The 26662-nt window shown below is 37.1% G+C and overlaps 1 protein-coding gene across 1 annotated transcript in view; it reads right to left on the minus strand.

Annotated features, from left to right (window-relative positions):
- The window catches only part of LOC309964910 (NXPE family member 2-like), a gene marked incomplete at both ends in the record, with an annotated part of 66843 nt that overhangs the window by 6790 nt on the left and 33391 nt on the right, over positions 1-26662 (minus strand). Inside the window, 2 exon segments of the mRNA XM_082844094.1 lie at positions 1376-2109; positions 23205-23309. Of these exon segments, the coding sequence (XP_082700220.1) occupies positions 1376-2109; positions 23205-23309 (839 nt within the window).

Raw genomic sequence — 26662 nt, forward strand, 5'->3', positions numbered from 1 at the left:
TCCTCCTCATGGTTCCTGGAACATTCTAGCATGCCATTGCTTCAGGTTCTATTCCTCTTCCTGAAATAGTGTTCCCCCCATAATTCACAAGGCTCTCTTCTTCACTTCATTCAGGTTACTGTTCAAGTTACCCATCCTCAGATTGGTGCTCAAGACAGGTCTTACCTGACCACGCTTTTAAAATAGCATTCACCATCACATTCAGATCTCTTATTCTGATGACTTTATATTACAAATCTATTTGTTTATTGGTTTGTTGTCTTTCTACCCAAATACAATGTTAAATTCTCAACACCTAGAGCTGTGTCTGGTATATAGAATGTGCTATTTATAAATTGAATGAATGGTGAAAAAATAGTTACAGTTATTGCCTCACAGAGCTTACAATTTAACAGAGGGTATAAAATATGTATTTGAAATTTAATAGTGTAATGAGTATTATGATTGGGGAAGAATAGAATGCAGTGGAAGAGTATGAGACTAGCATTTTACCCAAACATAGAGGAAATGATGTTTAGATGAAGGCTTGTGAAATGCCAGAGCTGAGAGACACCACAGTCCGTTTGTGAAATTAAAGGAGTTCAATTTGACTGACAGAGAGCAAGGCAGCAGAAAGGTGAGATAAGGGGCTTCAGAGCTAGGTAAGTCCTTGTAAACACATTAAAGGGTTTGGATTTCATCCTTAGAGCAATGGGATCATATTAAGTGTTTTGAGCAAGTAAAAGTAAACATTAGTCTGGGTGTGGAGTGGATAGGAAGGAAACAAGGCTGTGAGAAAGTAAACATCTCTGGAGATTGTTGTAATAACCTAATTGAGGTACAATGATAGTTTATACAAGGATAGAGGCAACAGCAATAGAGTGAAATGGCTTGGTTCAGGAGATACTTGGGAGGTACAATTCACAGGATTTGGTGATTCATTTGATGTAAAGGGTGAGGTAGACTAAATAATGATAGCATTCCTTCCCCTTGGGTTTGTTGTTTGTTTTATTTTGTTGTTGTTGTTCTTTTTTTTTGTTTTTGCATAGCATCCATTAACACTCTATAGGATTGGTATTCCATGGAACACATTATAGAAAATACTGGTCTCCAGAAAATTCCTATCTGGAAGTATTACAAACTCTGGAGAACTATAGACCTACATGAATTGCTTCATTGGTTGTACTCCTTTTAGCAAAGAGCTCAGGATGAATAAAACCACAGTTGTAGAGGTGACCTGTATGGGACCCTGTGAATATATTACCATCTGCACTGAATCTCTGATTATAAACTAGTCAACATAAGGGAGCTTGATTAAGAAAAGTTATTAGGCAGTGTTGTTCTGAAACTAAGTCTCCCTCTTTGTATTGATGATTGTGTTTGAAGGCCCGTTTACCTGCGGAAAATGATCCATTCTTTCTCTCCAAGATAGGAAATATTTGCATTCCTGGTGGTCACGTGGGTCAGTGCCTCACAGGGAACACGTGGAGGCTTCACGCAGTAGAAGGCTTCCTGGTCGCGATAGTGCAGGTTCTCACACAGTTCAGCACTTGAATTTAAAACCAGGGCGCAATCAGTATTGACATGGGAGGTGCCATTGGCAAACTGGCCTGTGAAGATCACCCTGTCATAGCCTTGGTTCTTTGCCCTCCAGAGAGCCGACACCCCTTCACTGGGGAGGATGAGCAGGACAGACAGAGACACCCGGCCCTCCCAGAACAGGGTGAAGCTGACAAGGTAGGTGCCATTGTTGAAGTCTGTCACCTTTCCTGAAGCGCCTGCCTTCAGGGCTGGGGAGGACATCCTGGCCCTCAGGAAATCCCCGCCATATTCCTTCCTGCGTCCCAAGTGGTCCCTCACCTCCAGCAGGACGTCTAGCTGATCCTCCCTGCAGTATGTGTCTCGAGGGCTGAGGAGGGTGGCTTTACTGTGTGTGGCGCTGGTGGTGGAGCTCACGTGGGAGAAGGGTCTGGGTGGGATCAGCTGGTCTAGCTTTTCCATGATCCCCTTTATTCTCAGCTCAGTCTCTGTTGGTGAAAATTCTGGATCCAGTGGTGCTTCTGGGTAGAAGGACTTTCTGAAGGTGTTCCAATGATTCAGAGAGATAGGGTTTCTCAAGCTGAACAAGAACTGAAGTACTAAGAGAAAAGGGTTATATTATCAGCAAATAATATGGCTTGTTTTTCAACATAAATTATTATGGTTTAGTTTACATACATTTCAGTAGATGCAATCACATATCAAAAATGGATTCTAACCAGTTTTCAGTTTTGGAATCACAGGATTAATTTCCATGAAATGTGACTTCCTGTGCTGCCAGCTGATGATTTCTTCTAGAAGTCATTGGCTTAAAAATTAAATATATAGAATAATTATATACTATTTAATGATTGGATTTTTGTGTTTCCCTTCACCATCTCCTTATCTGGCCTATTTTTCTTTATGCAAATCATATAGCCATATTATAGACAATATGGAAAACAGCATATTTTAAAAAATATGATCCTACATAAGCTTTGCTATCTTTATAGTATTTTTTAATTATTATGTCCTTTCTTTTTCCTTCTATACATATATTTTATCTAGTTGTAATCATACTAAAAATATAGTTCTAATACTTTTTTGCAGATAATACCATGGTTTATAAACGTTTTAATATTGTTACATACTTTCATGATCATTTTTAATGATTACATGATACTCCATCAAGAGGATGTAAAATGGGTTGCGTGGCCAATGATATTGGACAATTGGATTATAGCTATTCATCTCCATTTTACATCACATTTGGATATTTTCCAACTTTTCATGTACAGGATTACTTCCTTATGATGGATTACTTCCTTATGATGGATTCCTAGGGATGGAAGTACCAGATCATATATTATTGAATTAAGTTATCAATCAACCAAAGTATAAATATAAACATTTTTATTCTTCTTGACTGTCAAATATATTCTCAAGAGTTTATATTGCCACCAGCAATATGTAAGACTAGCTGTCATGCCACACCAGTGTCTCTTTTATCATTGCAGCAAAGTGTAAGAGTTATGTATAACACTCCTTAACAAGAGTACTGAGAGACATATTTAGTCATATCCAAAGTTTGTTTAGCTGACAATGAATGCCATGAATTCACCTGGACAATGAGGTAATTGGAGGAAATATTACTACCAATTTAAGTCTGTTCAGGTCCCAGGAATCTCTCAAGCTCCATGGAAGTACGTTTAGCCATGGCCTAAAATGACATAGGTGAAGCTGGGTCTGGAAACCACCCCTGTTTGTTTCTTAATTGGCTTGTTTGTGTTTGGCTTTGTTTTGCTTTTTAAGTCAACTGCTGTTTAATATTTATACAGAAAGGCTTGAAGCCCAGGTGTCTTATTTCCCCTGTCATAACTATAGTCAAAGATTTTTCTGGAACAAGATATTTAGTTATGCCAAAACAATTATATAACATCACATATATCATATTCTAATAATTGGATTGTTGCCTGAATAAAAGAGTCATACAAAATCCATTTTCTGACTGAGGAGTTTGGATAGCTGTCTGCTCACCAAGAGAAAGGAGTTGGATATCTCAATTAAGTCTCCCTTACAAAATTCATCACTTTAAATACTGGTGGTTAAATTATAAAACATTGTCATTAAAACTATTTGCAAGGGCAGGACAGGAATAAAGAAGCAGTCGTAGAGAATGGACTTGAGGACACGGGGACAGGGAAGGGTAAGCTGGGACAAAGTGAGTATCATTGACATATATACTTTACCAAATGTAAAATAGATAGCTAGTGGGAAGCAGCCACATAGCTGAGGGAGATCAGCTTGGTGCTTTGTGACCACCTAGAGGGGTGGGATAGGGAGGGTGGGAGGGAGATGCAAGAGGGAGGAGATATGGGGAGATATATATATATATATATATATATATATATATATATATATGTATGTATAGCTGATTCACTTTGTTATAAAGCAGAAACTAACAAACCATTGTAAAGCAATTATACTCCAATAAAGATGCTAAAAAATAAAATAAATTATTTGCAAATGTGACAGGTGAAAATGGAGACGTACTATTGTTTTAAATTACATTTATTTTAATACTAGTGTGTTTCAACTTTATTTTCCCTCAAACACTGGTTTTACTAATATATCTCTTCTCTTCAATATGGTGTATTTCCTTTGTTGATTTTTTTATTTTGATTTCAATGTTTTTTAAATTTCTCGGTTGACATCAATTCTTTATATAACAAACATCTTAACATTTAGTCTCTCAATTTTGCAGAAAATATTTTATCAGTTCATATCTTGACATTTTTAAAAGTATTTAAATTTATAGTTAAACCACTGAAAAATTCCTTTGTGACATAATTCTATTGCTTCTAATCTTAGACGGTTCTCCAAAATTTCATTATCTAAGTATTCAATTCTATTTTTTTAAACAAGAAAATGTTTATTTAGTGGATAAAAATACACCATCAATTTTGAGAAAATATTGGAGAAATATTTTGAGAACATATTTGTTCTATAGGAATTAGCACTACTGGAAAATCATGAAAATACATCACTTCAAATTATAAACAAGTACATTTGTACTAAGTTTATCAGGTACAAAGTGAAGAGAGAAATCGACTATTTTATTAAGGAAAAATCTGGTCAGCCAAACTAGATCACTTAGACTACCCAAATTCATTCTAATTAGATTTAGTTAAATTAGCAGGATAATTACATGTTTTGAATTTATTTTTACATTTTATTACATTATTGTCATCCTTTTTTATTATCATGTATGATCATAATTTCACTATCTGGTGAATAATTGCTTCCAAAATTTTTTTTTCTCTGAAATAGAATAACAATTTTGTTACTTCTTGTTAAAATCATAGCATATTTAAATTAACAAATTAAACACCTAATGGTTTGGTTAATATCTACCTATGAAATTTTTTTTTTAAATAACTGGGTTGCCTGTGCACTTGATGAACTTGTTGACTTCAGGACTGATAAAGCAGACCTTGTCAGAGCAGTCATGAAACTGACTGTTGGCAAAGTACTCAAAGGCAAACCCAATAATATGGTCACTGAGCCAGGTTGGAGGATCCAATAGTGAGACATCTGTTTGCCACAGCAGACTGTCCATGTAACTGAAGACTACTGGAGCAATCTTGTACTGACTAGAGCTGCTCAGAAATTCCAGAAGCTGCCTCAGTCCTCACCAATCCAACCAGCCTTCAGGCTGTATTTGTCGGAAAGCCGGAAGTGGGTTTTAGGGTAAACAAGTCTAAAAGCTTAACTTTGAATTAGCCTGTGTACATGAATTTATGCTTCATTCTGTGTTTTTCCTCATACCTTTCAATGTGTGTGTATAAACCAAATGAACTAAATGCTTTAAAATATTTGGAAAGTTAACCAGAAAGCACACTTGTAATGTATTCAAACAGTTGTGATCGTACATATATATCAAAAGTATTAAGTAAGTAGATTTAGATAAAGAACAATCAAGTTACCTGTGAAATTATTAAGAGAGTTCTACTACCAAACATGAACTCATGCCATATTACTGTTGGTTTTCTACTCCTGACTATACATTTTCAGTTTTACTCCTTTATTTTCTCTCCTCTCCTTTCTTCTCCTTTCCCCTCCCTTCCCCTCCTCTTTTTTCCCTCCTTTGCTCCCTCCTTCCTTCATTTCTCTTTTTTTCCTTCCCTCCCTTTCTTCTTCCATAAAATATGTAGTGAATCCATGCTATGTACCCTGTATTGTGTTAGCTGTGGAGACATGTGGAGACAAAAGCAAGACACCCAATCTCCCCTTAACAACAATTTTATATTTTAAGTTGGAAGACTTAGATGGAAATTGGGAAATAAAATGAAAAATTACTGTATTATTAACAATAATGATTAACAAATGTTTTCTATGCGTTGATGCTTTTCTAACCATTTTAATTGTATTTTCTAATTTATCCTCACAACAACGCTATGAAACTAGTAGAACTGCTTCCCCTCTTCTACAGAAAGTGAAACTGAGGCCCTGAGAAAGTTAAATAACTTGGCCAGGGATGCAGAGCTAGTAAGTGGTGGGAAGTGTGATTCAAAAGCAGGGAGGTAGGCTCCAGAACCTGTAGTCTTAACCACTAAATTGTACTACACACTAGAGAAGTTCTTTGGTTGACAAGAAGGGAATAAATTAAACAGCTTAGCTGGTTTATTTTGACCATAAATTTTTAATATATATGTATTTTGTGCCTTTTACATAAGTATAATTTTGACGTAGCTTAGCAGTGAAACTTTCATCTTGATGTGGTTACTATGGGTTGTTTTACTAAGTTTTAGTTCATATTTATCTTTTAACGTATGGAATCCAGTTCTGCTTGAAAATATGCTCCAAAATTTGACTGCAGGACTAGAAGGTGTTTTGGCTACAAAGTAGATTGATCAAATAAACCTTCCAAATAAATAGCTTTTCAGATGGGTTTGGCAAAGGATATGTGTGTAGTAAAGATAAATTTCATGTTTAAGCAATGGTAGACTCTTCCCTCAGGAGATGGTTAGTATTGCACAGCTAGCATTTCCCACGGCAATTTTGAAATAAATAAGGGAATCTTTCAGTGTGGGAACTGATGTGCTATCTACAGCTACAGCCCTATCTAAAAGCTCATATTTCAGATTCTACAGATAGATGCTTCAGTTTCCATGTGTGTGTGTGTATTATATATGTATCAAGTGGTTTCTAATTTTTTTTCACATGAAAATGTGCCAAATTATCCTAGAGGGGAAAAAAAGGGTTCTTTGTATATTTTGGATAACAGTTCTTTGTCAGATGTATCTTTTGCAAATACTTTCTCTGTCTGCAGCTTTTCTTCTCATTCCCTTGCCTTTCATAGAGCACAAGTTTTTAATTTTAAAGATGTCCAGATTATGAATTATTTCCTTCATGGATTGTGCCTTTGGTATGATATCTAAAAAGTCATCTCCATACCCAAGGTCAGTTAGGTTTTCTCCTTTGTTATCTCCTAGAAGTTTTATAGTTTTGCATTTTACATTTAGGTCTATGATTCATTTTTAGTTAATTTTTGGAAAGGGTGTAAGCTCTGTGTCTAGATTTATTTATTGTTTTTGTATGGATGGGTGACCAGTTGTTCCAGTACCAGTTATTGAAAAGGCTGTCTTTGCTCCATTGTCAAGCATCAGCTGACTTTATTTATGTGGGTCTGTTTCTGGAGTCTCTTTTCTGTTCCCTTGACTTGTTCATCATTCTTTCACCAATAATATCATACTACCTTGATTACTGTAGCTTTATAGTAATTCTTGAAGTCAGGTAGTGTCAGTCCTCTGACTCTGTTCTTTAAAATTGATTTGCCTACCCTGGGGGTTTTGCCTCTCCATACAAACTTTAGAATCAGTTTTTCATATTTTATATGACTGGATTTTGTCATTCTTTTGTCTATCTAGATTCAATCAAGTGGATAGAAAGATCTACTCTACTGGTTCTTATGGTAAAGATACTCTTTGCCCTCTTTACTGATCTTAATAATAATTTTAATTTAACTAATTATTTCTGATTAATTATGAAAGGAAGTACACAATTATTATTTGCAGCTGATATGATTATATACCCATAAAAACCAATCTAGTGAAAGGAACAAATGTGTAAACTTATTATTACAAAAAGTGAATAATTTGAAAGATATATAAGTAGAACTCCATGGGCATCTAAAAGAGATTGCTGCAAACTTGGCCTCAGACTGTTAAAAATGGCTTCGTGAGGGGAAAATGAGAATTATTGTTTAATGGTCACAGAGTTTCTATTTGGAGCAATGAAAATGTTTTGGAAATAGATAGTGGTGATTATAAGTGTTATTAATGCCATTGTACTATACACTTTAAAATGGTGAAAATGTTAAAGTTTTATGTCATATTTAACCACAATTTTTACAATTAATAATGTAATGTTCCCAACATCATTGAATTATATACTTTAAATAGATGAATAGTATGTTATGTAAGTTATATCTCAATAAAGCTTTTTTTTTTCCTTAAAGAATTGCTTCACGGGGACTTCCCTGGTGGTACAGTGGTTAAGAATCTGCCTGCCAGTGCAGGAGACACGGGTTTGAGCCCTGGTGTAGGAAGATCCCACATGCCACGGAGCAACTAAGCCCATGCGCCACAACTACTGAGCCTACACTCTAGAGCCGTGAGCCTCAACTACGGAGACCACGTGCCACAACTACTGAAACCCGCATGCTTAGAGCCGGTGCTCTGCAACAAGAGAAGCCACCACAATGGGAAGCCCATGCACTGCAATGAAGAGTAGCCCCCGCTTGCCACAACTAGAGAAAGCCCATGCACAGCAATGAAGACCCAACATAGCCATAAATAAATAAACAAATAAATAAATAATTTTTTAAAAAGAATTGCTTCACACAGCTGATGACATTTGATTCTCAAAAGATGAGAGGAATATTACTAGATAGAGAAGAGGAGGATTTTTAGGCAGAGCTATTCTTGGCACTGAGATTTTTTTCCTTTCAGAAAAAAAACTTTATCTTTACTACATATCTGTAAACTGTGGCCATACGTCCAGAACCATTAACCTTCCATCAAAAACAATTCTTTGAGTCAAGAAGGAAATTAATGTCAAAAAGAAAAGAAAAAAGAGCAAAAAGTCTAACCTAAATATTTAAAGGGCTTGGAGCAGCTCTGAGGAACAAACTAATAAGCAGAATCAGTCATCCTGGTTTCCTTCTTTCTGACAATGGTTTTCATTAGTTATAGCTATGCAATTCTGCTTCCTGATTTCTTTATAAAAACAAATATCCTAAAGTTCTTATGTTAAAAAGATCCCAATAACAACCAAATTAAAGGAGAGTCTAAGCTAACAGATGATAAAGACATTGTGGAAAATTTTGAAGAACTGTAACTTATCCTTCTTGACATGGGACTTCCAGAGCGGAGTTTTCATCTGATTACTCAGGGCTAAGGTGTGTTTATTCTTGGTTTTATTAGGATTCTTGTTTTCAGTATTCACTTCCCAACACTGGGTGCTTAATGATTGAGGAGACAAACTCTGAAGTTAAAGAGGTGGGGATCTTCTCCACTAGCCAGAGGTCATGCCTGAGACGCTGGAACCCAGGCTTAGTATTATTCTGAGAGTGAGGTTGCTGAGGACTCAGGAGAGATAGCTTAATAAGACATGAGATATTCCTAGAAAATAAAAACGTCTCCTTCAACCCTGATACAGTGATTACATACTACCGTAAAAAGAGCAGTAAGTTTTGATTCCTGGTATCACCATTTACTACTTTTGTGATTATGCATTCGATGAAGCCTCATTTCCTCACTCTTAAAGTAGGGTTCTTTACACATGGGACATTTGCATTGAGAGATAATAATAGAATAAACTTATTTAGTTTCAGATGTGCCTTTTAAAAATAGCAAATCCCTGGCTCTTTAAAAATTGTTTACTCCAGAATGAGAACCTTAACTACCCCTAACTATCATCTCTTTGGAAATTGGGATACAATTTCTCTTTTTAGTTCAAGCATACCTTGGTATTTTGCATAAGGCATTGGGGTAACAAAGGAAGTGTTAGAGGCAAGAGTCATGGAAAGGCATGATGTTGAGAGATAAGGGCAGATTCTACACCTCTGTCTTGTTTCCAATCACCTCATTTTCAAGTACATCCTGATTCTAACTAGATTCACCAAATTTAGGTAAGACAGGAACTGGTGTGAGCAGACCTCAGGTATATATGCTGTTTTTGTTTTGTTTCATTTAACTAAAATACAGTAAAATTGACTTTGTTTAATGTACAATTCTATGAGTTTCGACACAGTCTAGATTTGTGTAAGCACCATCACAATCAGAAAAGAGACCAGTTTCATCATCCCCAAACACTGGCCCTTTGTAATAACATGCTCCCTCCTCCCCTAACCTTTGGCAACCACTGATCTATTCTCCACAGCTATAGTTTCACCTTTTTTCCATAAATGTCACATAAATGGAATCATGTATGTGATCTATTTTTTTTTTTTCGGCTGCAGTTGGGTCTTCGTTGCTGTGCGCGGGTTTTCTCTAGTTGCGGTGAGCAGGGGCTATTCTTCGTTGTGGTGCGTGGGCTTCTCATTGCAGTGGCTTCTCTTGTTGCGGAGCATGGGCTGTAGTCACAAGGGCTTCAGTAGTTGTGGCACGCAGGCTCAGTAGTTGCGGCATGTGGGCTTTAGGGAGTGCAGGCTTCAGTAGTTGTGGTGCATGGCCTCAGTAGCTGTGGCTCGCAGGTTCTAGAGCACAGGCTCAGTAGTTGTTGCTCACGGGCTTAGTTGCTCCACAGCATGTGGGATTTTCCCAGACCAGGGATCGAACCTGAGTCCCCTGCATTCCCAGGTGGATTCTTAACCACTGCGCCACCAGGGAAGTCCCTATGTGACCTTTTGAGACCAGCTTCTTTCCATCAGCATATTGCCCTTGAGATTTGTCCATATTGCTGTGTGTCAGTAGTTTGTTCATTTGCATTGCTGAGCAACATTCCATTGTATGGATGTATGAGTTTGTTTATCAATTGACTTACTAAAGAACATTTGGGCTGTATCCAGTTTGGGGCAATTATGAATAGAGCTGCTATGAACATTCATGCACAGGTTTTGTGTGAATATGAGTTCTCATTGCTCTATGATTTTGCCCTGAAGGGAAGCTTTGGCAATGCCTGAGGGACATTTTTGGGTTTGGGGAGTTTTGCTGGGGGAGTTTTTTTTTTTCTTCATTTTATTTTTTTTAAATTTTATTAGAGTACAGTTGATTTACAATGTTGTGTTGTTTCAGGCATACAGCATAGTGATTCAGTCATACATATACATATATTCATTCTTTTACAGATTCTTTTCCCATATAGGTTATTACAGAATATCCCTGTGCTATACAGTAGGTCCTTGTTGGTTATCTATTTTATATATGGTAGTGTGTGTATGTTAATCCCTAGCTCCTAATTTATCCCTCCCCTCCACATTTCCCCTTTGGTCACCGTAAGTTTGTTTTTGAAATCTGTGAGTCTATTTCTGTCTTGTAAACAAGTTCATTTATATCATTTTTAAAAAAAATTAGATTCCACATATGAGTGATATCATATAATATTTGTCTTTTTCCATCTGACTTACTTCACTTAGTATGATAATTTCTAGGTCCATCCTTGCTGCTGCAAGTGGAATTTTTTGGTTCTTTTTATGGCTGAGTAATATTCCAATGTATATATGTACCACATCTTCTTTATCCATTCATCCACTGATGGACATTTAGGTTGGTTACCTGTCCTGGCTATTGTAGATACTGCTGCAATGAACATTGGGGTGCATTTATCTTTTCAAATTATGGTTTTCTCTGGATATATACCTAGGAGTGGGATTGCTGGACCATATGGTAGCTCTATGTTTAGTTTTTTAATGAACCTCCATACTGTTCTCCATAGTGGCTGTTACCAATTTACATTCTCACCAACAGTGTAAGAGGGTTCTCTTTTCTCTACAGCCTCTCCAGCATTTATTGTTTGTAGACGTTTTGATGATGGCCATTCTGACCAATGTGAGGTAATACCTCATTGTAGTTTTGATTTGCATTTCTCTGATAATTAATGATGTTGAGCATCTTTTCATATGATTTTTGGCTATCTCTGAGGGACATTTTTGATTGTCACAACTAAAGCAGAGTGGGAGTTTGTTGGGGGGTGGGGAGGCTGAAGAGTTGCTACTATCATCTAGTGGGTAGAAGTCAAGGTGCATTATCTGACAATGCACAGGACAGCCCCCAACAACAAAAACTGATTGGACCAAAATATCAATAGTTCTACAGTTGAGAGACCTGCTCTACAGGAAATACCTGAGTGGGAATTACAAGGGTATATGGTAAGTAGGTGTATCTTTAACTTTACAAGAAACAGCCAGACTGTTTTCCAGAGTGGTTATATTTTTTGGCATTCTCACCAGCAATGAGAGTTCCAGGAGTTCCACATTCTTACCAGCAGTTGATATTGCAGGGTTTTCTTTAGTTGCATTTTTTGCCATTCTACTAGGTACATAGGGACAGCTCGTCAGTTTTTATTTGGATTTCCTTAATGGCAAAGCATATTGATTATATATATTTTAATTTGCTTATTTGCTAGCCATATATCCTCTTCGGTAAAGGATTTATTCAAGTTTTGGGGCCCAATTGTTAATTGAATTGTTTGCTTTCTTACTGTTGAATTTTGAGAGTTTCTTATACGGTTGACCCTTGAACAATGCGGGGGCTGGGGTACCAATCCTCCACACAATCCAAAATCCGAGTATAACTTACAGTCAGCCCTTGGTATATGCAATTCCTCCACATCCTTGGTTCCACATCCATAGATTCAACCAACAGCAGATCGTGTAGTACTGTCATGTTTACTATTGAAAATATCCTCATGTAAGTGGACCTGTGCTGTTCAAACCCATGTTATTCAAGGGTTCACTGTATATTATGGATACAAGTGCTTTGTTGATTGTGTGATTTGCAAATATTTTCTCCCAGTCTGTAGCTTGTCTTTTCATTCTCTCAACAGTGTCTTTCACAAAGGAAAATGTTTTAATTTTGATGAAGTCCCATTTATCACTTTTTAATTTTATGGGTTGCATTTTTAGTTTTATACTTAAGAAATCTAACCACAGGTTGTTAAGATTTTCTATTTTCCTTAAAACTTTTGTGGGTTTAGACTTTATATTTAGATCTCTCATCCACTTGAGTTAATTTTTGTATAAGCTGTGAGGTTTAGGTTGATATTCATTTATTACCATACAGATGGCTGATTGTTCTAAATATATTGTAAAATTTTCATTTTTCCATTGAATTGCCTTTCTACATTCATCAAAAATCAAGTAGCCATATTTGTATGGCTACATTCCTGGAATTTCTATTCTGTTTTACTCGTCTTTGTATCCATCCCTTCATTAATTCTGTACTGTGTCAACTATTGTAGCTTTATAGTAAGTCTTGAAATTTTTTAGTGTGGCCTCCAACTTTATTCTTCTTTTTAAAACTTGTTTTGTCTATGCTAGTTCCCTTGCTTTTCCATATAAATTTTAGAATCATCTTGTCTAGATCAACAAGAATTCCTGTGAAGATTTTGTTTCAAATTGTGTAAAATCTGTAGTTTAGAGACAGTTAAGATATTAAATATTGAGTCTTCCAATCCGTGAACACAATATGTCTCTCCATTTATATGTCTATATTTTTTTTTCATCAGCATTTTGTAGTTTTCAGACTACAGATTCTGCCCCATTTTGTTAGAATTTTATCTCAGGATTTCACTTTTTAATTTCTTGTAAATGGTTTATTTCTAATTTTTCATTGCTGAAAATACAATATATAGATATACAATTGAATTTTATGTTGACCTTATATCCTATGACCTTGATAAACTTGCATAGTACTTGTAGAAATGTTTTTGTAGGTTCTTTGGGATTTTCTATGTAGACAATCATGTCATCTACAAATAGGGACAGTTTTAGCTCTTCATTTCCAACCTACATGTGCTTTACTTCGTTTTCCTTCTCTTACTTCAGTGGCTAGCTCTTCCAGTACGACATTAAACAGAAGTGGTGAAAAGGGACATCCTTGCCTTCTTTACGATCTCAAGAATAAAGTATTCAATCTTTCACCATTAAGAATGATGTTAGCTATATATTTGCTATGGATGTCCTTTAATGAATTAAGGAAGCTCTTTTTCATTCCAAGCTTCCTAAAGGTTTTGTCACAAATGACTGTGAATTTTGTCAAATAATTTTTTCTGTATAAATTGATATGATCAGGTATTTCTTTTTCTGTAGCCTGTTGACATGGTTGATTATACTTAAAACATTGAACCAGCAATTGTATTCCTGGAATAAAACCAAGTTGGTCATGGTATATTATTCTTCTTATATATTGCTATATTTGAATTGCTAGTATTTTGTTAAGAATTTTTGCACCTATGTTCATAAGGAATATTGGTCTGTTATTTTATTTCCTTGTACTGTCTTTGGTTTTGGCGTTAGGATAATGCTGGCCTAATAAAATAATTTGAGAGCTTTCCTTTCTCTTCTATCCTTTGGAAAAAGAGATTGTGTAAAATTTGTGTTATTTATTTTTTAAATATTTGATAGAATTTTCCCATGTAACTATCTGAGCCTAGATACTTCTTTTTCAGAAGAGTTTTAACTATGAATTCTATTTATTTAATTGATTTAGGACTATTCAAAACATCTAATTATTCTTGGGTGACTTTTGGTAGTTTGTGGTCTTTAAGGTATTCATCCATTTCATCTAAGTTTTCAAATTTATATTCATAAAGTTTTTTGTGGTTTTCCTGTATCATCATTTAATGTCTGTGACTTCCATTTGTCAATTCTGATATTGGTTATTTATGCCTTCTCTTTTTTTTTTTTCTTTATAGGTTTGGCTAAAGTTTTATCAATTCTAATAATCATTTTAAAGAACCAACTTTTGTTCTATTGATTTTCTCTATTGTATTCTCTATTGTATTCTGTTTTCAATTTTAATGATTTCTACTGTAATATCAATATTTATTATTTCCTTCTTTCTGCTTGCTTTTTATAGTTCTTTAAGGTGGAAAATTCGATTATTGATTTGGTACTTTTCTTCTTTTTTAGAACAACCACTTAATGCTATAAATTTCACTCTAAGTACTGCTTTAGCTGTGTACAACAAATATTAATGTTATATTGCCATTTTTGTTTAGTTCAAAATGTTCTTTAGTGTCCCTTGAAACTTATTATTTGATTCGTTGATTATATAGAAGTGTGACATTTAATTTCCAAATGTTGAGAGATTTACCAATTATTGTTCTGTTCCTGATTTCCAGTGTAATTTCATTATGTCAAAAAACACACTTTGGGACTTCCCTGGTGGTGCAGTGGTTGAGAGTCTGCCTGCTGGTGCAGGGGGTCTGGGAAGATCCCACATGCCACAGAGCAGCTGGGCCCATGAGCCATGGCCACCAAGCCTGCACGTCTGGAGCCTGTGCTCCGCAACGGGAGAGGCCACAACAGTGAGAGGCCCGCGTACCGAAAAAAAAAAAAAAAAAAAAAACCACTTTGTGTAATTTCAATTATTTTAAATTCTGTTAAGGTTTGTTGTATGCCTCTAGATGTGTTCTGTCTTGATGAATGTTTCATGTGCACTGAAAAAATCATGTATTCTGCTGCTGTGGGGTGAAATGTTATATAAACGTCAAGCAGATCCAGTTATTGTATTCCTTAGTTCTTCTATATTTTTGCTGACTGTATTAGATTCCTAGGGAAGCCAAAACAAATTGTCACAAACTTGGTGGCTTAAAACAACATAAATTTATTATCTCACAGTTATGGAGGCCAGAATTCTAAAATTAAGATGTCAACAGAGATGATTCCTTCTGGAGGCTCTGAGGGAGAGTATATTCCATGCCTCTCTCCTGGCTTCTGGTGGATGCTAGCAATCCTTTCTATTCTTGACCTATAGATGCATCACAGCAATCTCTGCCATCATCTTCATATCACCTTCCCCTTGTGTGTCTTCTCCCTTCTCCTCTTTTAAAAAGATACTTGTCATTAGCTTTAGGGTCCACCCTAATCCAGGATGATCTCATCCCAGGGTCTTTAACTTAATTACATCTGCAAAGAGTATTTTTCTAAATAGGTTAGATTCAGAGGTTTCAGGTAGACATATCTTCTGGAAGGGAGGGCCACCTTTCAACCCACTACACTGACTTTCTGTCTACTTGTTCTATCAATTACTGAGAGCAATGTAGGAGTCAACAACTTAACTTTGGATTTGTCCTTTTTTCTTTCATTTTTATGTGCTTTTCTTGAAATATTTTGAAGCTGTCAGATGTATACAAATGTATGGTGTTTATAAATTTCGGATAAATTTATTCTTTTATCATTATGTAATGATCCTATTTACTTCTGGTAGTTTTTCTTTTTCTGAAATCTACTTTGTTATTAGTAAATCCATACAAGCATTATTTTGGTTGATATTTTCATGGCATATCTATTTCTATCATTTTACTTTTAGCCTACTTGTATTTAAAATGGGTGTATTATAAATAATTTATGGTTGGGTCACTGTTTTTTTAATCCATTCTGAGTCATTGTCTTTAAATTGGTATGTTTGGACTACTTATATTTAATGTATTTATTGATATGTTTTGACTTAGGGCTGCCTTTTTATTTGTTTTCTCTCTTTTTAATTCTTCTATAATGATCTTGAAATACACCTGGAATGCTCTCTTCTCCTTAACAAGCTTTGCCCTCTAGGGAAACTATTTCACCAGAACTTAAATTACTTGGGTTTACCAAAGCCTAACCAACCTGAGGGAAGGAAAATACCCAAATCCAGCTACCCAATAGATCATGTCCAACTTTCAATAAAATATTACAAGGCATGCAAAAAACAAACAAAAAAAAACACACAGTCTGAAGCAATAATATGGACATCAGAGCCAGACTCAGCTATAGTAGAGACTTTGGAATTATCAGACCAGGAATTAAAAATAACAGGGCTTCCCTGGTGGCGCAGTGGTTGAGAATCTGCCTGCCAATTCAGGGGACATGGGTTCAAGCCCTGGTCTGGGAAGATCCCACATGCCATGGGGCAACTGGGCCCGTAAGCCACAACTACTGAGCCTGCACGTCTGGAGCCTGTGCTCCGCAACAAGCGAGGCCACGATAGTGAGAGGCCCGTGCACTGCGATGAAGAGTGGCCCCCGCTCGCCGCAACTAGAGAAAGCCCTCGCACAGAAGTGAAGACCCAACACAGCCAAAAATAAATAAATAAATAAATTTATTTTTAAAAAATCTATAATTAATGTGCTAAGGGTTCTAATGGGAAAAGTGGGCACCATACAGGAACAAATAGGTAACGTAAGCAGAGATATGGAAACTCTAAGAAAGAATCAAAAAGAAATGCTAGAAATAAAAAACACTGTAAGAGAAACAAAGAATGACTTTGATGAACTTGCTAGTAGACTAAACACAGCCAAGAAAAGAACCAGTGAGCTTGAAGGTATGTCAGTAGAAACTTCCTAAACTGAAAAGCAAAGGCAAAAAGGAATAGAACACCTAAGAACTATGGGACAAATACAAAAAGTATAACATACACATACTGGAAACATCAGAAGCAAAAAAGAGAGAAAAGAACAGAAGAAATATTTGAAATAATAATGGCTGAGAATTATCCAAAATTAATAACAAACACCAAACCATAGACCCAGGAAACTCAGAAAACACCACAGATGATAAATAATTTAAAAAATCTACACCTAAGCATATCATCTCAAACTACAGAAAATCAAAGACAAACAGAAAAATCATGATAGAAGCCAGAGGGAGAAAAAAATCCTACCTATTGAGGAAAAAGAATAAGGTATCTGTGTTTCTATTGCACAAAACTTATGCATCTGTTAGGTTACATGGCAAAAGGAAATTAAAATCAAAGGTGCAGTTAAGGTTGTTAATCAGCTGACCTTAAAATAGGGAATACTGAATTATTCTGAGTTATCCAGGTGGGTCAAAAGTAACCACAAGAGTCCTCAAAAGTAAAAAAGAGAGGCAGAAGAGGGAGAACCAAAGAGATGGTGGTGTGAGAAGAACTTGGCCCAAAATTGCTGGCTTTGAAGATGGAGGAGCCAGAGAAAACAGACGAGCTCTAGAAGCTAGAAAAAGCAAGGAGATGAACTCTCCCGTAGAGTGCCCAGAAGGGTGTGCACACGGCCAGCACCTTGATTTTAACCCAGTGAGGTTCATTCTGGAATTTTGACCTCAAGAAACATAAGACAATACATTTGTATCATGTAAGCCACCAAGTTTGTGATAATTTGTCACAGCAACAGTAGAAAACTAATACAATTATAACTACTGTTTTAAAGTTTTTGATAATTTCAACATCTACATTATCTCAGGGTTGGTGACTTTGCTTATTCTCCTGCAAGTTGTAATTTTCCTCATATGCTGAATAGTTTTGGCTTATATTTGGATATTTTAACTACTGTGCTATGAGATCCTGGATCTTGTTTAAACCCTAAAGATAATGTTGATTTTTTTAAATCAGGCAATCGATCTAGTTAGGTTAAAGCCATAAATTCCAACCCACCTTTTGTGAGCTCTAGTTTCAAGGTCTGTTCAGTTCTCAAAACCTTTGGCTGTACTGTTTGAATCTGTCCCATGCATGTAACATCCAGTGGTCAGTCTGGGACCTGGGCAATGGTCCAGTCTGTAACTGAATTCCCTAAGCCTTCAGTGTGCTATTTAGGGTAAGAGTGACACATGCTAAACTCAGAGTTGAGCCCAGAAGTTCATCCACCACTTTATGGGATAACTCTTTTGAGCTTTGTCTTTGCAATTTCCCCAAACCTTTCCCATTCTATGGGATCCCTACTTTTGGTCCTTCAGCCAGACAAATGGGGCAAGAAGGTTTCTCAGCCTGAGTGGGAAACCTAATGTGTTTCCCTAGAATTCTTGTGGCACCTGAGATCAGGCAGGAACATTTGGACAAGGTCTGATAAAGGCAAGCTGCCCACCACCTGAGGTTCTAAACTCCTAAGGGAAATATGGTTTGTGTAAGATTCAGTGTGTAATGAGATTTTTAACTTGAGCAGTAGTATAGCAATGAGGGACAACCTAAACTTTTTATTTTTAGACAATTGTAAATTCACATGCAGTTGTCAGAAATAATAGAGAGACTCTATATACCCTTTATCCAGTTTCCACAGTGATAACGTCTTGTAAAACTGTAGTAAAATATCACAGCCCGCATATTGACACTGAATATAGTCAAGATACTGAACATTTCCATCACCACCAGCCTCCTTCATGTATCACTTTTTAGTCACACTTACTTCCTTTCCAGGCCCACCCCTCCTTAATCCCTTAACCCCTGAAAACCATTTATCTGTTTGCCATTCCTCCATTATTTCAAGAATATTATGCAATGGAACCACACAGTATATGAACCATAAATATGAGTGAAGAAAAACAAATAATTTTGTGCCTGACCCTTAAAATGAGTCATATAAAGGGGAAAGTCTCTTTAAAATAGTAGTAGCAGGATTCAATAATAATTCAATAATAGTAGATCAGGATTCAATGCTCAATTTCTCTTAGCCCAGTTGCCTCATTCTTTTAACAACCTGTTTCAAATATATTTTTTTCAAATATAAATATTAGGGGTATATATATTTCAAATATATATTAGAGATAAATATATAGTAAATATATATAAATATAAATATATAATTCAAATACGTATATATTACATATATATAGACACTGATACATACAGTATTTTTCAGAAAACTCTAAGATCTTTTGTTTTCCATGATACATCTGACCAAATATCACTAATTACTACATAATCTTATCCATCATTTTCTAGTCATTGGTACCTTCTACTCATTGCCTGAAAATTTTGAAGAAACTGACTTATAGTCTTCATCATTAAAAATCCTGATATCCTCCAAGTAGTCCTCAATGTCCAGGAGGCAACTCCTCTAATACCTAATTGTTTTTGATCCTTAACCTCAGCTTTAGAAATCTAAAAAAGTAGTCATATGACAATTCAACTTTCTGTCACCCTGCCCTACTTAATTGTACCATAGCATTTTTTTCTGCTTCCAATTTTTTTCTGTTAACTTCTTTCCATAAGAATTTAAATGCATTCACGTATCTCTCATATTAAAAAAAGAACTGCTCTACTAACTTTTGCTTATTTCCTATCCCTACCCAGTTAAACTTCTCAGGAGTTCTCGTCAATCACTTTCTTTCCTACCAGTCACTTCTCAGACCAGTGCTTTTTTTGTTCTTCAGGGCAATAATACTAACAACTTTTTTTTCTTTTTTAAATTTTTATTGGGGTATAGTTGATTTACAATGTTGTGTTAGTTTCAGGTGTACAGCAAAGTGAATCTGTTATACATATACATATATCCACTCTTTCTTATATGCTTTTCCCATATAGGCCATTACAGAGAATTGAGTAGAGTTCCCTGTGCTATACAGTAGGTCCTTTTCTTTTCATTCTGTAGCTCACTCAAGGAATTGTCACAGACACCAATGAGTTAAGTTGCCATTTATATTCTGATGATTCCTAAATCCATTTTCCTAAACCACGTCTTTCTTAGCTTCAAATTTCTATATTCAAGTCCACTGAAGAAACATTTCCATTTAGATGACATAAAAGTACCTCAAACATAAACTGTTCATATCTAAACTTACTTTTTTTCCCCAAAACTACTTCCCCTACTCTGTTCTATACTTCAGTGAATGGCATCACCAGCCATGTACTTGTACATATCTAGAATAATTCCCTCTTAATTCCACCTCCTCACCCCCTCACCACAGTCAATCTATTTCTGTCAATTCTATCTCAAATTCATTGACTTTTCTCCAACCTCATTGTTAGCACCTTATTTCAGGTCACCATTACCTCTCACCTGGATCACTGAACAGTCCTTATTTTGTAATTTACCAGTTATTTATTAGGCACCTACTATGTGCCAGCCATTGTTCTAGGCATTTGGGATATACCAACAAATAAATATAGATAAAAATCCTTCCCTTATGGAGATCACCTTATAGCAGGTCAAGATAGACAATAATCAATGAACATAAATAAGTAAATTATATAGTATTTTAGAAAGTTAAAAGTCAAGCAGAATGAGGGAAACACTAAGAGGTAGGGTGGGGGCTGTTTCTAGTGCTAAATAAAGAGGATGACATTTGAGCAAAAACCTGAAGGAAGAGTGTTAGCCATGTGAAAACCTGGAGGAAGAACGGGCAGAGGAAACAGCCAGTGCAAGAATGCTGTGGGCCAGGCTTTCTGTACCCTTTAATAAAAATGCCTGACCGAGACACTGTGCCAGGAAGTCTGGGCCCTGCCATGTTCCCACTGAAGTGGGGAGCATGGCATTTTTATTTTAGAAATATAATCTTAGACTCCTGAACATAAAGATGATGTCCTATATCTCTGTATCCCTAATACCTAGTTCAGTCCTGACACACAATCTATACTCAACAAAGGTTTGCTGAATGAATGATTAGAGCAGGCCTAGACTGGGAGCCAGGGAAATTAATTAGAGGACTATTTCCACACCATAGATGAGAAATGACAAAGGACTGGACTAAAGCAAGACTCTGGGGATGGAGATAAACGGATAGATTTGAGAAAGATTTAGGAGGTAGAATTTGTGAGATTAGCGGCTGATTGCTTGTGGAGAGAGTTTTGGCTTGGTTGACTAATGGGCTGTGGCAACAGAGGAGAGAGAGAGAAAGAGCAGAGAATTTGTTTCTGTGTGATCCTGTTTTGCCAAGGAGGGTTTTGAAGAGGAGCATTAACTCAGTGTGCTTTTCTTTGTGTTGGTAACACTAGTGGAACTGAGGTTGAGATAACCAATGAACGTATTGAATAGTGGGGCACAGAAGAGATCTCAGCTCTGGAAGTACATAGGCAGTGATTCTCAAACTTCAGTGGACGTGTGAATCAGCTGGGGGACTTGTTAAAACTTGATCATTTTATTTTTTTATTGAAGTATAGTTGATTTACAATGTTGTGTTTCTGGTGTACAGCAAAGTGATTCAGTTATATATATATATTCTTTTTCAGATTCTTTTCCATTATAGATTATTACAAGATATTGATATAGTTCCCTGTGCTGTACAGTAGGTCCTGCTGTTTATCTATTTTTTTTTTTTTGGCTGCGCCACACGGCATGCTGGATCTTTAGTCCCCCGACCAGGGATGAAACCTGTGCCCCCTGCAGTGGAAGTGCAGAGTCTTAACCACTGGACACTCTATTGTATATATAGTAGTGTGTATCTGTTGATCCCAAACTCCTAATTTACCCCACCCCCGACCTCACTCTCCTCTTTGGTAACCATAAGATTGTTTTCTATGCCTGTGAGCCTATTTCTGTTTTGTAAATAACTTCATTTGTATCATTTTTTTAGATTCCACAAATAAATGATATCATATAATATTTGTCTTTCTCTGTCTGACTTGCTAAAGTGAACTTAGTATGATAAACACTAGGTCTGTCCAGGTTTCTGCAAATGGTATTATTTCATTCTTTTTTATGGCTGAGTAATATTCCATTATATAAATGTACCACATCTTCTTTATCCATTCATCTGTGGATGGACACTTAGGTTGCTTCCATGTCTTGGCTATTGTAAACAGTGTTGCTATGGACATCGGGGTGCATGTATCTTTTCTGATTAGAGTTTTCAAAACTTCATTATTTTAGTCTCAAGTCCAAAGATTTCTTTTTAGTAGCTCTGGAGTAGGGCACAGGAATCTGCATTTTACACACACATGCACAAACACAGGTGTTCCAGTGCAGAGAGTGTCCAGACCTCACTTTAAGAAACACTAATATTGTTGGTGGGTGGGACCTGAGCCTATGAATTAAAGGGTACAAGCATGAACGAGAAGAGGATTGATGGAAGAAATCTAGAAAACACATATTTACAGAGAGGGCTCACAGAGAGAAAGCTTCTGAGCTGTGGTTTGAGAGCTCTACTATTTATCAGTTCACATCATTGTCTGAACATCCTAGATTTGTGGTCCTTCTTGTTTGTAGCTGAGGGTTTGTATTAGACAAAGGTGAAATAGATACTTTGAAAAGAAGTTGGGTTCAAATTTAGAGGAAGGTTGAATGGCTAACTAAGGAGTTGATCTCCTCAGCGCTACCATCTGTGAAAGCCATTGGCGAAAGTTTTTGATCAGGTCAAGAAGATGATGAAAGCAGAATTTTCGAAAGATTGGATTTGTACTAAATGGTTGAGAAGAGGAGAAAATAAAGCAAAATCAGTTTTTTTAAAAGACTGCAGAAAGGGAAAATCAAAAAATGTGAACTGAACTATGTAAAGGATTTTTCAAAACCCTGTGAAAAAAGCAGGGGCTGACACAGAGATTTAATTGGATTGGAGGCTCAGAGGCCAAGGTCGGAGAGAATGTTTAGAAGGGATGGTTAGCAGGGCCAGACACTACAGAGACAGCAGTAAATCCACCTGCCACTAAAAAAAAAATAATAGAATACATAGTGTCAAAGGAATAACTGCTGAACAGAGGGCCCTCTCATCCACATCTGTTGCTAAGATAACATGCTTTTAACTTTTAATTCTTGCACTGATCACACTGAGCATTCAAAGTCACCCTTTCTGAAATTCTGAAAAAGGAAACAATTCCTACCTTTTCAAGGTCTTTGGAAGAGAAGTAAATGACCCAGAAAACCAAGATAAACATCAACATCAGCAGTAATTTACGAGCTACAGCATTTGGAAACAAAGCAAGAATCTTGTAAGAGAGGACAGGAGAAATAATCACACGTTAAAAAATCAAATAAATATAAATTGCTGTGTATACCTAGGTTCCTCCTCAGTACTTTTCCAGAATAGGGTTATGTTCTGTACAACTGCTCTCTTCTGGGTTTCCAGGAAATTCCATCATATGTTCTATTAGAAATCAGAAACAACTGTCCTCCCCAAAGCAGAGAGCTGAACTGGGCGAGGCAGGAAAGAACTCCTGGTTCCTGACTCTCAGATGAACTCTTTCATTTGGAGTCACATCAGGGCTCTGAGCCTTTTCTCTCATGGAGGGCTCAGCAGGTGTAGTAAGGTTTTAGTGACTGTTTACCCTAAGACACACTTTTTTTCTGTTGCCTTCTGATGAATTCTGGTCTCTAAATCTCTCTCAGATACACACACACACACACACGCACGCACGCATGCACACATATATGCATTATCTGGTATCCACTCTCCCTGGTCTTACATGCTTCTGGGGGCTTCCTTCTAAATCTCCCCTTTGTTTTCTTAGGCAGCTTGTTTCCACCTCAGGTTTTTAATCACCTCATGCTAAAGTAGTTGAAAAACATTGCCATAAAGGGCAAGAGTGTATTCTTTAGAGAAGGTCATTGTTGAGTGGCCAGAATTTTAGTTTTTGTTTTGCAAACCCAGAATACCAAAAGTATGTGCCAAAGAGTTAAATTACAGCAGTGTTTCCCAAACTTCTTTTTCCTGGGACGCACAGTAAGAACATCATATCAAATCTCGTTTCAGGGCACACAGACACACACACAGACACACACACACACACACACACACACACCAAAGTTTCACAAAACAATCCTTATCCTTACTGCATGCAATGTACTGTGATATTTTCTAGTTATTCTATTTTACTCTATACTACTCTATTCCATTTTTAAAGTATTTTTCATGCCCAAATAAGATAATTTTACTATCCCCTAAAGGGTTGCAATGTGCCATTTAAAAAGCACTGACTGGTCTATGGTTCTCCCTCCTGTCTGTCAGTATGGTACCTATGGATGAATATCTCCTCCATTATTTTCTCATATTTTCTCACAGAAATTACAGCCGGCCAGAGTTTCTTTGGATAAAGCAGTCTTTGCATTTACTTCGGGACTGGAGTCTCCCTATAAGCTTCACTGATCAAAAGCTGAAATGCCATTTGTGGCCAGAATGTGCCAGGTAGAATCACAGCCCTCCCCAGCGATGAACTGCCCCTGCTCACTCCGTAGAGCCAGAGAAAGAAGCCAGGAGGGAGTTCGTTTTAGAGAACGGACATATCTAATCCCAGCGCACGGTCACCTTTGGTTGAGGTCTTACGTAGTTGTTTATTTACTTATTTACGTAGTGAATTTCCTTGCTTATGCCCTCGTTTCGCTGTCAGGTGGAATTAGTCACTTCCACAGTAGCAGAAGTATCAGAAAAACCGGAAAGAAGGAAAACAGAAGTCCTCGTCCACGGTTCTTGAATGACTGAGATTTGATTTGGCTGGTTCTTCTCAACATTTGGAGTGTGGTCTTTTTTTTTTTTTTTTTTTTTGCAGTACGCGGGCCTCTCACTGCTGTGGCCTCTCCCGTTGCGGAGCACAGGCTCCGGACACGCAGGCTCAGCGGCCATGGCTCACGGGCCCAGCCGCTCCGCGGCATGTGGGATCTTCCCGGACCGGGGCACGAACCCGTGTCCCCTGCATCGGCAGGCGGACTCTCAACCACTGCGCCACCAGGGAAGCCCTGTAGTGTGTTCTTTGTAAACACTTTCCCTTGGTCTAAACAACTGCATCCATTAAGCACTCCAACAATGATGATTTAGATTAAATCTCAGGGGACTTCCCTGACGGTCCAGTGGTTACGACTACTCCGCGCTTCCACTGCAGGAGGCGCATGTTGGATCCCTGGTCAGGATGCTAAGATCCCTCATACGGCGGGGCGGGGCGCAGCCGTGGCATGAATGAATGAATGAATGAATAAAATCAATCTCAGGCCATAAGAGGAGGAGCCATATGTCTAAATCTCACTGCACCCTGCATCTGTAACAGGATAGGAGAGAATCCAAAAGAGCAAATTCTATGGACATGGGGAATCATTGTCACTAACAGTGGTAAAGTAATCACAATGCAGCCACCTACCAGGTGGCCTGTTACCACCATATTATATCAGCCATACTCAATTTGCATTGCTCTGCATGGAGATAGCTATAGAGATAGAGATACCTAGGTAGAGATATGTATATAGATATACATATGTATATTTCACATATATGACATATGTATGTACATATAACATTTGTTTGTTTGCATCTGTACCAATCTGTCCAGGCACGTATCCATATAACTGTATGGATATCAGGGCTGTGATCACAGCATGCAGAAGATTGGCACAGAGATACAGTAGATAATTTCTAAAGGAATGTATTGAAAGAAAAGAGATATAGATCCCGGCAGTCCTTCCCCACACCTTATAAGGCATGTTTCTCTCTACTGCCTTGTACTACTGTATTGTGACAATGATAACAGTGGGTCCAGTATCCTTAAACTAAAGCCTTCTCTCTTGTGTAGAACTAAGTGAAAATACTTGGCTCCCTAAATCTTTGATGATAAATGTGTGCTCTGAGCCACAGCATAATTACCACAGCCCCATAGATAATAGCATAGTAAACAGACACATGCTTTGTACCCCTAAAATACATAATTAACTCATTTTGTTTTCATAAGACTTGCTGAGCTAGTCAGGACAAACACTACCACGCCAGTGCAACAAAGAGCCTGGGATATGGAGAAGGGCTACAAAAGTGGCCTGAGGTCACCGTGTCAGCAATTGAGCTGAGGCTAGAGCTTCCTTGACTTGTGAGGGCATGCAGCCCACAGGAATGGGCATGATGGTTTCAGGGTATGGCTCCGCATCCTGGAGACTCATTTGAGAAAAAATAAATGTAGTGAAGGAAAGCTGATTTTTGGTTGACGTAACAGTCTTGGCTTTTACTTCTCAAATTAAAAATTATTGCCCAAAGGCGTGGGTAGTATGAGGCCACATTTGCGGGAAAGAGGGTACTTAGGTACTCCAAGAGTACATTTTCCAATAGTGTTAATTTTTCTCAATGATTTGGTGTGTGTGTGTGGGGGGGTGATTAAAGCCATTTAATTGGTAAATAACTTAGACAACTTTGTCAATTTAAACTGCAGCATACCCCTTGGGAAATGCAACATTGGCATAAAGATTTTTTAAGATAAAAGAAAAGATGGCCAAGGAATCTTAATCCCTTAGCAGGGTCTTTTTTTAGCCACATGCATAGGCCCTGGGAGGTTGAAATCTATTCTAGTCTGCTTTTGGAATACATTCACAG

The sequence above is a fragment of the Leucopleurus acutus genome (genome assembly GCF_964270905.1).
Source record: "Leucopleurus acutus genome assembly, chromosome: 8".
Taxonomy (NCBI): domain Eukaryota; kingdom Metazoa; phylum Chordata; class Mammalia; order Artiodactyla; family Delphinidae; genus Leucopleurus; species Leucopleurus acutus.